Source organism: Heterocephalus glaber, unplaced genomic scaffold, assembly GCF_053883595.1.
Source record: "Heterocephalus glaber isolate CG9 unplaced genomic scaffold, H.glaber_assembly_v1.0 deba00000942, whole genome shotgun sequence".
NCBI lineage: Eukaryota > Metazoa > Chordata > Mammalia > Rodentia > Bathyergidae > Heterocephalus > Heterocephalus glaber.
Window position 1 is genome coordinate 1,905,442 of NW_028258174.1, and position 13,935 is coordinate 1,919,376.

A 13,935-nucleotide genomic window follows, 5' to 3' on the forward strand; every position below is an offset into this window, starting at 1 on the left:
AGGGCCTTGTGGGCAAGCATTCTACCACTGAGCTACACCCTCACCACACATAATTTTATTATTTATCAGCTCACCTGTTACTCAGAAGTCACAGAAGTAATAGGATGAAAGTCCTTGTTTTACAAATATCATCAGCATTCTCCAAAATTTGTCAGTATCTACTGTGTATCCCTGGATAACAGACCACTTGAAAGGCAGAAATATGAACCATCACTTTACTTCTGACTCATTTAATGCTTTTTCATCCTTGCATGTTCTACTCATATCCAAACCAGAGAAAACAGAAGAGACAGAGCAAAATGGGCAAAAGGAAGGTGGCAGTACTTCTTTACATGTACACCTGTCCTGGGACACTAAACCCTTAATTAAGTTAGGTGGTTATGCCTCCAAATTAGCAGTTGTGCTTTGCAGTCTGATGCAGGCCAGGTGGTTGCCCTATAGCAATTTTGATGGCGGTGGGAACAGCAGCCCTGCACTGGCCCCAGCAGAATAAGCTTCTTCTCTCTCTGCTGTTTAGATTAAATGGAGTCAAGGGCAACACAAACACAGAATAGTCTAAAGCCTATCACTGAAACTTAGAGCTTTGTAGACACCAGAATGGAAGCTGCAGATTAGATAATCCACAGAATTTTTTCTTGTTGTTATGTTGTATTTTTAGGGTGATATTCCACTAATACTTCTCCTTTCTTTAAATGTTACATTACATATTGGTTTACATAATGACAAGGTTTGTTTGGCTAAAAGGTAAAGAATGTGATTCAAATGTTTGTTTTGATCTAGATCATTTGTTGTACTGAAGAGCCGGTCATCCGGACAAAGATTTAAATGACTCTGTCCAAGGCACTGGTAAAATATAAAGCTGTACAAAGCTAAGTGCCTGCCCTGAAAGTCTGATCAATCTGATAAAGGACATAAAGCAGCATGACTGGAGTCTGGAATAACAAGAGATAACACCTGTTAAACACATTCTATGTATAAAGAACTGTTCTAAGGGTTTTATATATGTCACTTTCTTTAAGCTACCCAATAGAGCATAGAGAGACTACCTAACTTGTCCAGTCACATAACTAGTAAGTAACAGAATAAGAATTTGAATTGAGGAAATTTACAACCAATAAAACATGTTTCTTTCCCATTTGGTCACTCAGTACACGATCTTAGAAAGTTATTTCACTTTTCTAAGCTTCAGTTTTCTCACTGATGAAAGTGTATTTCTGCCTCATAGAATTGCCATTGGCATTCAAAGTTAGGCATCTTGAAATAGACTAACATTTATGAAACTTTTGCAGCATTCTATTGATATTCTGCTGAAGGATTAAAGGGTTCTGTAATTTAATAACAGGGAAAGGGTATCTCTTCTTAGAGCTTCATACTGGGTACCATGTGTATACAACTTACGTTAAGAATTCTGAAATGAAATATTTTTAAACTCTGCTTCTCATCTGGCATACCCTTGTGCTTATTTGACCACAGGATCTTTGGTTCAATTGAACACCTAGTTAAACCTTTCACCCTGGAACACATTAGGAATTATTGGCAGGAAAAAGGCAAGAAATCAAGAGGATGTAATAGATTTGAATATTGCTCCATGAATTTTTTAAAATTTTATTTTATCAGTACATTTTAGGTATACAATATAATGACATTCATCACTGGAAATTTGCACCTTTACATAATCTCTCTTGGTTCTTATCTTTTCCCCATTCCCCTGCCCTCCCTTCAACTCCTCCATCCCTCCCTATTTATAAACACTTTCTTTCCATTTTTTCATTTTCTCATATTAATTCCATTCCCTTCTTTCCTTTCCCCTACCCCTCCCACTTCCCCTTTGCACCTTTTCTTCCTATTTCACATTACCTATTATACCTTTTAGTCCTCATTTACACTTTCAGTTTCTCACACCAGAGAAACTATTTGGTATTTACACATATGTGTCCTATTTATTTCACTTAAGAGTATCGCCTCAATGTGCATCCATTTAGCTATAAATGTCTCTAATTTCTCATTTTTTATGGCTGAGTAGTACTCCATTTTATTTTTTAAAAACCCACATTTTCTTTATCCAGTCTCCAGGTGATGGGCATTTGGGCTGCCTCCAAGTTTTAGCTATTACAAATTGTGCTGCTATGAACATGGGTGCACATATGTCACTGTGGAATGATTCTTTGGGGAAGATACCCATCAGGGGAATAGCTGGGTCAAATGGGACTTCCAGTCCTAGCTTTTTGAGGTATCTCCATACTGATTTCCACAGTGGTTGCACCAGTCTACACTCCCACCAGCAGTGGAGCAGTGTTCCTCTTTCCCCACAGCCCCACCAGGATTTGTTATTAGTTGATTTCTTAAGAGCAGCCATTCTTTTTGGGGTGAGATGGAATCTCAGCTTTCATTTGTTTTCATTTGCATCTCTCGAATGACCAGTGATGTTGAACATTTTTTTCATATGCTTATTTGCCATTTCTACTTCTTTGTCTGAGAAATGTCTGTTCATTTCAGATGCCCATTTTTGGATTGGGTCTTTAAATTTGGGAGGTCTGATTTTTTCTGAAGTTCTTTATAGATTCTAGATAGTAGACCTTTGTCAGAGCAAGAGCAGGTGAAAATTTTTTCCCACATTGTGGGTTGTTTCTTCACACTGTTGGTGGTTTCTCTTGCTGTGCAGAAGCTTTTTAGTAAGAAGAGATGCCAGCTGGGGATTTAGCTCAGTGGTTTCACCGTCTGCTGCACAAGCGCAAGGACCCAAGTTTGATTCCCAGTACCAAAAAAGAGAGATCCTACTTGTTGACTGTTTGTGCTAGTTCATGGGCAACTGAGGTTTTGTTTATAAAATCTTTTCCTACACCAATGTCTTCAAGAGTTCTACCTAACCTCTGTTCCAGCTGGTTCAGTGTTTCTGTTTTAATATTTAGATCTTTAATCCATTTTGATTTTAGTTTAATGCATGGTGAGAGATATAGGTCTAGTTTTAATCTTTGGCAAGTTGAAACCCAATTTTTCCAGCACCATTTATTAAAGAGGCTATCTTTCCTCCAGTGAGGGTGTTTGGGTCCTTTGTCAAAGATGAGGTGGCTGAGTGTGTCTGGAGTTGTTTCTGCATCTTCTAATCTGTTCCACTGGTCCTCAGGTCTGTTTCTTTGCCAGTACCATGCTGTTTCTATCACAGTAGCTTTGTAGTATAGTTTCAAGTTGAGGGTTTTGATACCCCTTGCCATGTCTTTGCTACCTAGAATTGCTTTTGCTATTCTAGGTTTCTTCTGATTCATCATCTAACAGCTGCTGGATTGATTTCTCATGGTCCCTTACAATTTTGAAGCAATTTTTCTTTTCCTGGTCACTACTTGCAATCTTATCTTTTATATCCGAAATTCTGTCCTCACATTGGCTCATTCTGCTGTGTAGACTTTCAATGGAGTTTTTAATCTCACCATAACATCAGCTAATTGGGAGGAAGTAGAAGTATTACATGTTCAAGTCCAGTCTAGGCAACATATTCAGACCCTGTCTCAAAAGAAAAATGAAATATAAATAATCTTCCTAAAAACCTATAACCCCATTTTGATAGTAAAGAAAGAAATCAGATCAGTTCCAAAGAAGGGCATGTTACAATATAATTGACCGGCACTCCTCAAAACCATCAAAGCAATTGGAAAAGTTTGGGGCAAGCTTATAGTCCCAGCACTGTGGGAGGGATAGGCAGTAGGAGTACAGGTTTGAGCCCAGCCCGGGCAACTTAGTGATATAGCAGGCACACATGATTATGTTTTAACATTAAAAAAAAAATTTTAAAGAGTTGAAGTAGCTCAGTGTGAAGGCCCTGGGTTCAATACAAAAATAAAAAAGTGCATCAAACTGTCCTGGAGGACTTGGTAAACAAGACAGCTAGCCCAGCACTCAGAGATCTTGAATCAATAGATCTGAATGGGGCCTACCAGTGTGTATTTCTAACAAGGTCCCAGAGGATGCTGATGCTGAACTGAGAAAACCACCATTCTAGAAGGGGACTTCTCTGGGGCTGCCACAGGTACTAACTTGGTATCTTCCTCATGAAAGCACACACTAGGATGGATGGACCAGCAGCCGAGATTGGGTAGACTACATCTTCTGGTGTGATTATCTAGAGTCATAGTATCCTATATTTTCCTGTTGTCTTCTCCCATCTCCTGTCAAAGCAGTGCTGAAAACTTCTAATTTATCTTGGCCATGCTATTGGACTTCAAAAGAAGGGACTGGCAAGTACATGAGGCTTTGAAGAGAGACCAGTTGGGAGCAGCTTTGCAAGTACAATGGAGTCCTTTGCCATGAGTGGAAAGTTTGGGTAGAACACAGGGGCAAATATTTGAGGGCAAAGCTCTAAGCCAACCCTGGAAGTTGATGTTTGTTTTAGAAATAAAAGGAACATGACTTAAAAAAAAAAAAAAAGGTGAGGAATTTTTTTTTTTTTTTTGAGACAGGGTATTGCTGTGTAGTTCAGGCTATCCTTGAGCTCACTATGTAGCCCAGGCTGCCCTCAAACTCACGGCAATTCTCCTGCCTCAACCTCCTGAGTGCTGGGATTACAGACGTGCACCACCACACCCAGCTACTCCATGAATTTTTAACCAAGTACTTTGGGAACAACTCCATAGCTCCTCCAGATCTTTGTTTTCCCTGTCAGCTCTTGCCTAGACTACTTCAGTAACTCCCTGGCTGGTTCTCTAGCTCTTGGATCTCACTTGCATGGGCATCTTATAAATATCAGATAAATGTGTTCTATATGACAGATTATTAATGTAATCCATGCATTACTTTATTCACTCATTTAATTCTTTTTTTTTTTTCTTCAGTGTTGGGGATTGAACCCAGGGCCTTGCACATGTGAAAGCAAGTGCTCTATCTCTCATCTCTACTCCCAGTTCTCACTCAGTGAATTCACAGAACTGTCTTCTGAAGCAGCTAGTCAGTGGTGCAAGTCTGTTTCCAGTTTCCAAGTTCACTCTGCTGACTCTTGGATAGTTTCCCTCTTTCTCCAAGATACAGCCTTAATTACTTAGGCCCTTCACACTCTGCCTTCAGGCTTTCTTTTCTACCTCATCTCCTCATTTCTATTCCTTACTCCACAAGTTTGCTAGAGCTGTGAGCAAAGAATCTGTTCCAGGTTTCTCCTTTTGGCTTGTAGATGGCCATCTTCAGGTCACAGGGCATTCTCCTATTTATGCGCCTGTGTCCAAATGTCCTCTTTTTATGAGGACTCCAGTTATGCTGCATTAAGGCCCACTCTAAAACCCTCATTTTATTTTTTTAAATAAATTTTATTTTATTTTATCCCATTTCCCCCCTCAAGCCCCCTCCCCTCCTAATGCACAAAATAATGACATCATTTTAACTTGATTTGTTTTGTTAAAAAACTTACCATCAAATAAAGTAACACTGTGAGGGCACTGGGGCATAAGATTTCAATGCACGAATTTTGGGAGGACACAATTCAGTCTGTAACACTTAATATACATAATAAAGTTAATCTGTTCCATAAATTCACATATTCATGTAACAGTGGTACCAAGTGCCTATCACAAAGTACATACTGTTCTGGGCACTGGCAGGTACTTCAAAATCCTATGGCTTTGGCCAGTCAGCTCCTTGCTTCCTTTGCCTAGAATACAACCAAGCTTCACTCACTCACCTGCTTTAATATGACTGTTGGCCTCCTAGTTACCTTCAAAGTTCACCAGTAGGCCTATTTATAAGGCCCAAAAGGTCCTCATTTAAAAATTTTATTTCTCCTTTCCTCCTTTCAACATCCTTAGTTTCTCCACAGAACTGTTTATACTCTGTAGCATTGTATTACAGGTGTTGGAAAAACTTGTACATTCCTTGGATTGATGCTAAGGTCGTTGAGGGCAAATACTATGCACTGTTCAGCTTACATCACCTGCAATATACACAGGGCCTGGTACCTAGTAAGTGCTTAATAAATATTTATTTAATAAGTGATCAAAGCAGGAGTTTAGGGTGTTCAATTAAGCAAGACCTGAGAGGTAAAATAAGAAGGAAGAGCATCTTAAGACAGCGAGACCAGAAAGATAGCTGTCATTGAAGTCAACACATGAAGTAACAAAAGACCTGAACTGGGGAGGGGAAATACACTGAAAGAAAAGGAGACCTAGAAACACTTGTGAGTGGATGGTTTACTATGTATGGGAAGTAAAAGGGTAAAAGAGTGGGAATAAGCAGATTACCAAATTGACAGGGCAACTGGGTGATATAATAACATTAAAAGAAACAGTAAAGGTATATTAAGATAACACTTACTGCTGTTAAGAGATTAACCCTCTTTTGTAGTAGGGATTGAACTCAAGGCCTTTGCAATGAGCTATATCCCCAGCCCTTTTTTATATTGAGACAAGTCATTAAGTTGCCCAGATTGGGTTTAAACTTGTGATCCTTCTGCCTCAGCTTCCTAGAGTGTTGGGGTTATAGAAGTGCACCACCATGCCTGACTTAAACCTAAAATTTAAGTGGTTTGGCAAACAGATTTTCTCTGTCATACATCAAATTGATGTAGTTGATCCTGATGGGCAGGTGGCTCTCTTCCAAGAATGATTTAGGGATATAAGCATCTTTCATCTTGAATAGGCCACCTTCAAGATCAACTGCTTAAGGAGAAATACAAATGCAAGATTTTTATGGTTAGGAAGTAGAAAATACAATTTCTGCTCATACTCAATTGACTAGATCTCAGTCATATGACCCAGCTAACTCCAAGGGAAGGTGAGAAAAGTAGTCCAACTATGTACTCAGGAAGAAAAGAAAATGTGTTTGGTATATTTGTTTCAGTCTCTTCTGCTACAGTTCAGGCATTTGGAAATTTCAATGAATGAAGGATAGGAAAATATATTCAGTTTGTAATCATTAGATAAGACTAAATTGAGTCAGTTCTTATAAAACAACTGAGAAAGCTGAACCATTAGTCAAAACATTCACCTGAATTTCTTTAAATTTAATAATCATGTTTCATTGGAAAAGACTGTATTTTTAATATTGTCTGTTACATATTATAATGATCTTTTATATATCCACCAAAATATTCTATCATAAATAGAATGGGATGTTGTACAAATTTATCAATTATGGGTAGAGATACTTATAAATTTAGTAATACTTTTTTTTTTACTGGCTTTACAATCACTTTTTTTTTTTTTCTTTTGGTACTGGGGATTGAACTCGGGTCCTTGCACTTGAGCAGCAAGTGGCAAAACCACTGAGCTAAATCCCTGGCCCTACAATCACTTTTTTAAAAGTATGGATTGATGGAATAGATCTTAAGGCCATAGTCTTGTTGGCAAAAGGCTATGGTGGATATTTATAGTCCATGTTTATAAATATGGCTCTCCTGTCTGTTTTTCAAAGTGCAGTTGGCCTAAAGTTGCATTTTGGTCTAAATTCTGCCTCTTTTGCCTTATGCGATAAGTTCACTAGACATTTCCACAGCACCAGCTATGTCCTTAGGCCAAACAAAATAAGACCACTTCACTCATTTTTGGTCCCTTAGGTAATTTACTTAGGTTCCATCAACTGGCATCAAAGTCAGGTTTATGAGAGAAAAACACCAACAATCTAAATCCCAGTAGTATGGAGGTGAAGTATAAAGTTCCCAAATCACTATTTTTCTCAAATGTTAAAAAATTCACTGCAGCATTTTAGATACAAGCCTCCAGCAAAAATTACACTTGAACAATTAAGGAAGCAGGAGCCAAATAAATGACTTTGGGGTAGGGAAATTAATGGCTTCTCAAAGTACTGTAACAAATCACTTTTTCACATTAACAAGTGTGTAAAACACTCAAACACACCAATGACTTTCTATTAGATCAAGTTGGATTATAGAAAATAGCCTTGAACTATGTGACAGAATAATACCCTAAAAGTATTTGTGGATTTTACACATTTGAATATAAAACCCACTTATGTTATCTGGAAAGTTTTATGTTCATAATGTATACCTACTTGCAAAGTTCTTTTACTCAGATTGCTCACATTACAATGACCATATACCAAACATGTTACAGGAAGGATCAGAAGCAACACAATTATTTCTTAGAGGTTAAGAAATTAGAAATATAAAATAACATCATAATATACCATGTACATACAGATAATAAATCCTGAATTGTAGAATGGCTGCATAAAAATAGGATATTAATCTCAATACTTCTTACCTAGAGTATTTTAAGACAAATTTAACTTCAGCAATAGTTTTCTGCACAATTAGGATAATTCACTTATGCAACAAATAAATATTGAACACTGATTATATATCAAATAATACTTTCCAAGGATTATTAAAATAAAATACAGCTGGCATTCATTATGTATGTGTAGCTACCCAAATTTATAATTCTCTATTTTTTTTTGGTACCAGGGATCAAACTCGGGACCTTACACTTGCGAGGCAGGTGGCGGAACCACCGAGCTAAATCCCAGCTGCCCAAATTTATATGCAGATGATTGACAAGACAGGGTCAAAGTCAGCAGGCTGAAAAATCAATGGAATTCCTAACTGCAAACAGAGATACATGGGATATAAGATGACGTGAGGTTCACTTGCTTTCCAGGGACTAATGGGGTACTAGCATTCATTCCAGATTTTTCTCTAGTAATGTCAACTGAACTTAACCAAGAGTTTCCTACAAAATCTATACGGTAAAGTTTTTTTCCTTTTTTGTACTGGGGATCGAACTCGGGTCCTTGTGCTTGTGGAGCAGGCAGCGGTATATGGTAAAGTTTTGAGCTCTAATTCAAATAGAGTTGGGGGAAAGATGTATACATATTGAAGACTTTCCAAGTTGCTTTCAATTTATAAGTTTTTGAAGACATTCTTACAAGAAGATTGTTTTGATACACTAATTTAATAGCTGGTCAAATCTATAAGAGAAATAAATTCTTTGGAAGATGATAGAAAGATGAAAAAATACATGAGATCTGAAAGGGAGAAGAGATCCAGGTTAGAGCCTCAAATTTCCCCATTTACTAGCTGTATCCCCTGAAAGTCTCAAGGTTTTAGAATCTGTTTTCTAAAGAGTAAAATAACAACTCTCACCTATGGCATTATAAGGGTCAAATGAGGTAACTGTCATAAAAAATGATCAGTAACCCAAAAGTATAAAACAAATACAAATTACAGGATGAGTAGGAACTGAAAACGATCCCAGGATAGCCTTTCTGGTGAAGATACTTGTATGGCTAAATGGTTAAAAAGTCTACAAAATGACAGGGGCTAGAGGGGTGGTTATCTGTAGCCATGACAGTAACCTTCTTTGCTTATTTGTTTTTTTTGGTTGTTGTTGTTTTTTGGTACTGGGAATTGAACTCGTGACCTTGTGCTTGCCAGGCAGGTGGCAAAACCACTGAGCTAAATCCCCAGCCCCTTCTTTGCTTACTTGTTTTCTTTTTTTTTTTGGTACCGGGGATCGAACTCAGGTCCTTGTGCTTGCAAGGCAGGCAGTGGAAACACTGAGCTAAATCCCCGGCTTTGCCTACTTGTTAATGAGGAAGGATCGCTAGACTGTAGCTGGCAAGCAAGAGTCATCTTTAAATATTACAGGAAAAACAAATATGTATTGATAACATTACTAAGAATAAAAAAGAAGGGCCAGGGATTTAGCTCAGTGGTTATGGCGCCTGCCTCGCAAGTGCAAGGTCCCGAGTTCAATCCCCAGTACCAAAAAAAAAAAGAATAAAAAAAGAAAAATTAAAAATATAGATTATTTCAAGTAAATCAATAAAGTTGATTAGCCATAAGTCAAAGTTTCTAGAAATCCTTCTTTTTATGAGGAAAACTCCCTTGTCATCATGTTTTTAGGGTGGTTTTAATTTCACATGCCAAAGTCCACCTGTAGGTTGTTACTTCTATCCAGTGCCATACTGCTAGGACTAAATAAAATTATTCCTGATATACTGTTACTAAAATATATGCAGTGATTCACAACAAATAAAACTGAAAACTTTAAGTTCATTTCATATGGAGCAAAAATGAGTAATACATATTTATGTACTTATGAATTTTGTTTATCAGTACATATTTGTAGTACATAATGATCACATTTATTATGGAGAGTTGGTACATGTACATAATACATCATAATTCTTTTTTCTTCATCTCCTACCCCGCCCTTCTCTCCCTGTTCCTTCCAACTCTTGGTCCCTTGCTCAAGTAGAAATAAAAGTATTTGATACAGATGTGTGGGGCAATTTATCAGAGGATGCAGAGACTTATTAGAAAAAGGAAAAATTTTTAAAAAAATAACTTTATTATCAAACACACACACATACAGAAATTAAAACCATTCAAAGAAGAACAATACAAGAGAAAAAAACCTACAATAATATTAAAATACAGTAGAACTCAACCGAAACAAAACTGAAAAGCACTTAAACATTTTTTGATATAACTTAAAAAAACATCTCAAGTACCAACAAGACACCAGAGGATGTGATTTGTTTCAGAAAGATCCCCCAAACCATCATTGAACAAATAGTGGTCTGGAAAAAAAAAAAAAGAAAAAGGAAAAGTCTATTTTCAAAAATTGCCAATATATTTTAACGTATCATTGAATTAGAGAATGATAAAGAACTAAAGAGTTTCTTCTTACCATGAGTAGATTCCACTGACCACATCATAGTTCTGACATGAAGTGTCCATGCTGCTGGTCCCAGCCGCTTTGGAGATAAGCAGCACCACCAAGCCCCTCAGCTGCAGGTTATGCCGGCTGTCATGTACAAAGCCCCTGCCAACAAGTAAAGAAAGAAGGTTAACAGAGTTCACAGGATTGGGCAGCTCAAGTTAGAAAACTGCTACAACTATGCCCAAACTTCTAAAACTGGACAAGACTTATTGAAAAGAAACAGGTTTCGGGGAGGACAGAGTTAAGGTGAGGAAGTACGAACTTCAGGAGACAAGAGGAGCCCACTACTGGTGTCTTAAATTGATCCTCATATTGTGAGGCTTGACAACCTGGATTCCTCCTGAGTCTTCTCTTCCTATTGTCTATATCCTATTTTGTAACCATTCATTTATTCATTCTTTTTGTGATGCTGAGGGCTTTGTGTATGCCAGGCAAGCACACTATCACTGAGCTACATTTCTAGCCTTTACTTTGTAATCTTAATCATTTCCTCTGATAAATGGAAGCCACAGTTTTAATCTGCTTTGGAGTAGCTGATAATAATTGAAATCGAAGTCCTAAGTCTTAGATGAAGTGATACTATTTAGTAATGATGGTGGTAAGGGACAGTGGTTAAAAATTGTCCTCTAGGGCCAGGGATTTACCTCAGTGGTGCTGCTGCCTGCCTCAAAAGCGCAAGTTCCCGAGTTCAATCCCCGGTACCAAAAACAATTGTCTTCCTAGGTAAAGAAGCTCAGAGAAGAAAAGATTAAACCAAAGATTTAAAAATGCATTCAAGTAAATGGAAATGGATGCCATCAACAGAAACCTTGTCATTCCATATTACTTATGGAAAGCAGTAATAACAATAAGGGCTTTAATTTAGAACATCATTTTTTTTTATAAAGATTGAACTTCTATGATTTTTGCTGTAACTGAGGCTAGAAATACTTTAAAAGGAATATATTTCTTTTTTCTTTATTTATTTTTATTTGAGGTTGTTTTTTTTTTTGTACCGGGGATTGAACTCAGGTCCTTGTGCTTGCACAGCAGGCGGCCAAACCACTGAGCTAAATCCCCGGCCCCTATTTATTTTTATTGAAACAGGGTCTCTCTATGTATTCAGGCTGCCCTTGAACTCATTATGTATCCCAGGCTGGCCTTGATTTGCAGTGATCCTTCTGCCTCAGTCTCCTGAATGCTGGAATTACAAGCATGTGCCACCACACCCAGCCATATTTTCTTTTTAAAGTATTGTAAATGGTTGTAATACAAAGACTAAATGGCATCGTTAAAAGTCTCAAAACAAAAAATGGAAAGATCTGGGAATGTACATCAGTGTGAAAGCCTGGGGTTCAAAGCCCCAGTACTAGGGGAAAAAAAGGAAGGAAGGAAAAACAAAGAAGAAAAAAGATTAAATTATAGCATATATAAATAATCTGTAAGTTTAGTTCTTGAATGTGGTTTAAAAAAAGCAACACTAAAATTAGTATGCTAATACTTCATTGAATTATTAAGACTTCATTGAGCTACATCTCCAGCCTTTAAATAATTTTTTTTTTTTGAGACAAGGTCTTGCTAAGTCACTCAACTGCCTAAACTGTGCTTGAGCTAGCAATCCTCCTGCTTCAGCCTCTCAGAGTGCTGGGACTATAGGTGTGTGCCACACCTAGCTTCAACATAAGTTAATTAAGTTAACATAACCCCAAACAATGAGCTAATTCATTACTTAAGAAAAAACTTTGCACAGTAAAGGAAACTACCAACAGAGTGAAGAGACAACCCAAAGAATGGGAAAAAATTCTTACTAGCTATTCCTCAAAGAACTAATATCTAGAATATATAAAGAACTAAAAAAAAAATCAGACCCCCCACCCTCCCCAGATTTAAAGACCTATTCCAAAAATGAGCATCTGGGGCCGGGGATTTAGCTCAGTGGTTCTGGCACCTGCCTTGTAAGTGCAAGGTCTGGAGTTTGATCCAGTACCAAAAACAAAAACAAACAAACAAAAATGAGCATCTGAAATGAATAGATACTTTTCAGATAAAGAAGTACAAACAGCAAATAAATACATGAAAAAACATTCAACATCACTGGTCATTCCAGAGATGCAAATTAAAATACTGAGATTCCATCTCAGTCCAGAAAGAATGGCTATCATCAACACATCAATCAATGTGCTGTTGAGGCTGTGCAAAAAAGGAATGCTTCTCCACAGTTCATGGGAGTGTAAATTAGTGCAACCAATATGGAAATCAGTATGGAGAGTCCTCAAAACCTGATCCAGCTATGCCCCTTTTAGGCATTTTCCCAAAAGAATTAAAAGCATCATACCACGATGATATATGCACACTCACATTCATAGCAGCACAATTTGTAATAGCTAAATCTTGGAAACAGCCCAGATGCCCACCACTGGATGAATGGATAAAGAAAATGTGGTTTTTATATGTAGTGGAGTATTACTCTGGATAAAGAAAGAAAAAATTGGAGGGGAGGGGAGGGTAAAAAAAAAAAAGAAGGATAAACTTGAGACATTTTTAGGTAAATGGACACACTTTTGAGACTGTACTTTTAAATGAAATAAATTGGACACATATGTTTAAATATTGCATTGATTCTCTTGTGTGAGAAACCAAATGTGTAAATAAGAACCAAAATGTGCAATAGATACTGGGTATCAGGAAGAACATGTTCAAATGGGAAGAGGAACAGGAGGACATGAAGGAAGGGGAAAAGGGGAAAAAAAGGATAGAAGGGGAAAAAATGAAACAGTTATTTTAAATAAGGAGGAGAATAAAGGTTGATGGGAGGGGAGGGGAATGGGGAAATAAAGAAGAATCCAGACATGTCATGTACAGGTACAAATTCCCTACAATGAATGTGATCATTATGTATATTAAAAGTGTACCAATAAAATTAATTTAAAAAAATTTTTTTAAATTAAAAAAGAAAAATGTTTGTCTCTTAAGCCTTTAAGAGAAACCTGTAAAAGGGCATCTCCTAACATTTCATTAGTTTCAAAACAGGACAAACTTTCAAGTTATCTGCAAAGTAACAGCTATTGCTTTTTCACTTCTAATTTTTTCCCCTAACCAACTTAGAAGGGTCAGTGATTTTAAAAAGAGAAGTTCTACCCAATCAAAAAATGGGCAAGTGAGCTGGGGATTTAGCTCATTGGTGCTGCCGCCTGCCTCCAAAGCCAAAGAACCTGAGTTCGATCCCCGGTACCAAAAAACAAACAAACAAACAAAAGACAAAAAATTCACACACACACAAAAAATGAGCAAGGAC

At 37.3% G+C, this 13,935-nt stretch overlaps 1 protein-coding gene across 16 annotated transcripts in view; it reads right to left on the bottom strand.

The window, feature by feature from the left end:
- The window catches only part of Pdss2 (decaprenyl diphosphate synthase subunit 2), a 302,283-nt gene that overhangs the window by 154,157 nt on the left and 134,191 nt on the right, over window positions 1–13,935 (bottom strand). For all 16 annotated transcript variants that reach the window (XR_002386384.2, XR_015450331.1, XR_002386383.2 and 13 more), the window contains one exon: window positions 10,629–10,763. Coding sequence is in view for 13 of the 16 variants with exons in the window: in XM_021236880.2 (XP_021092539.1) it covers window positions 10,629–10,763 (135 nt within the window). In the remaining 3 variants the exon portion in view is untranslated. The remainder of the gene's footprint in view (window positions 1–10,628; window positions 10,764–13,935) is intronic.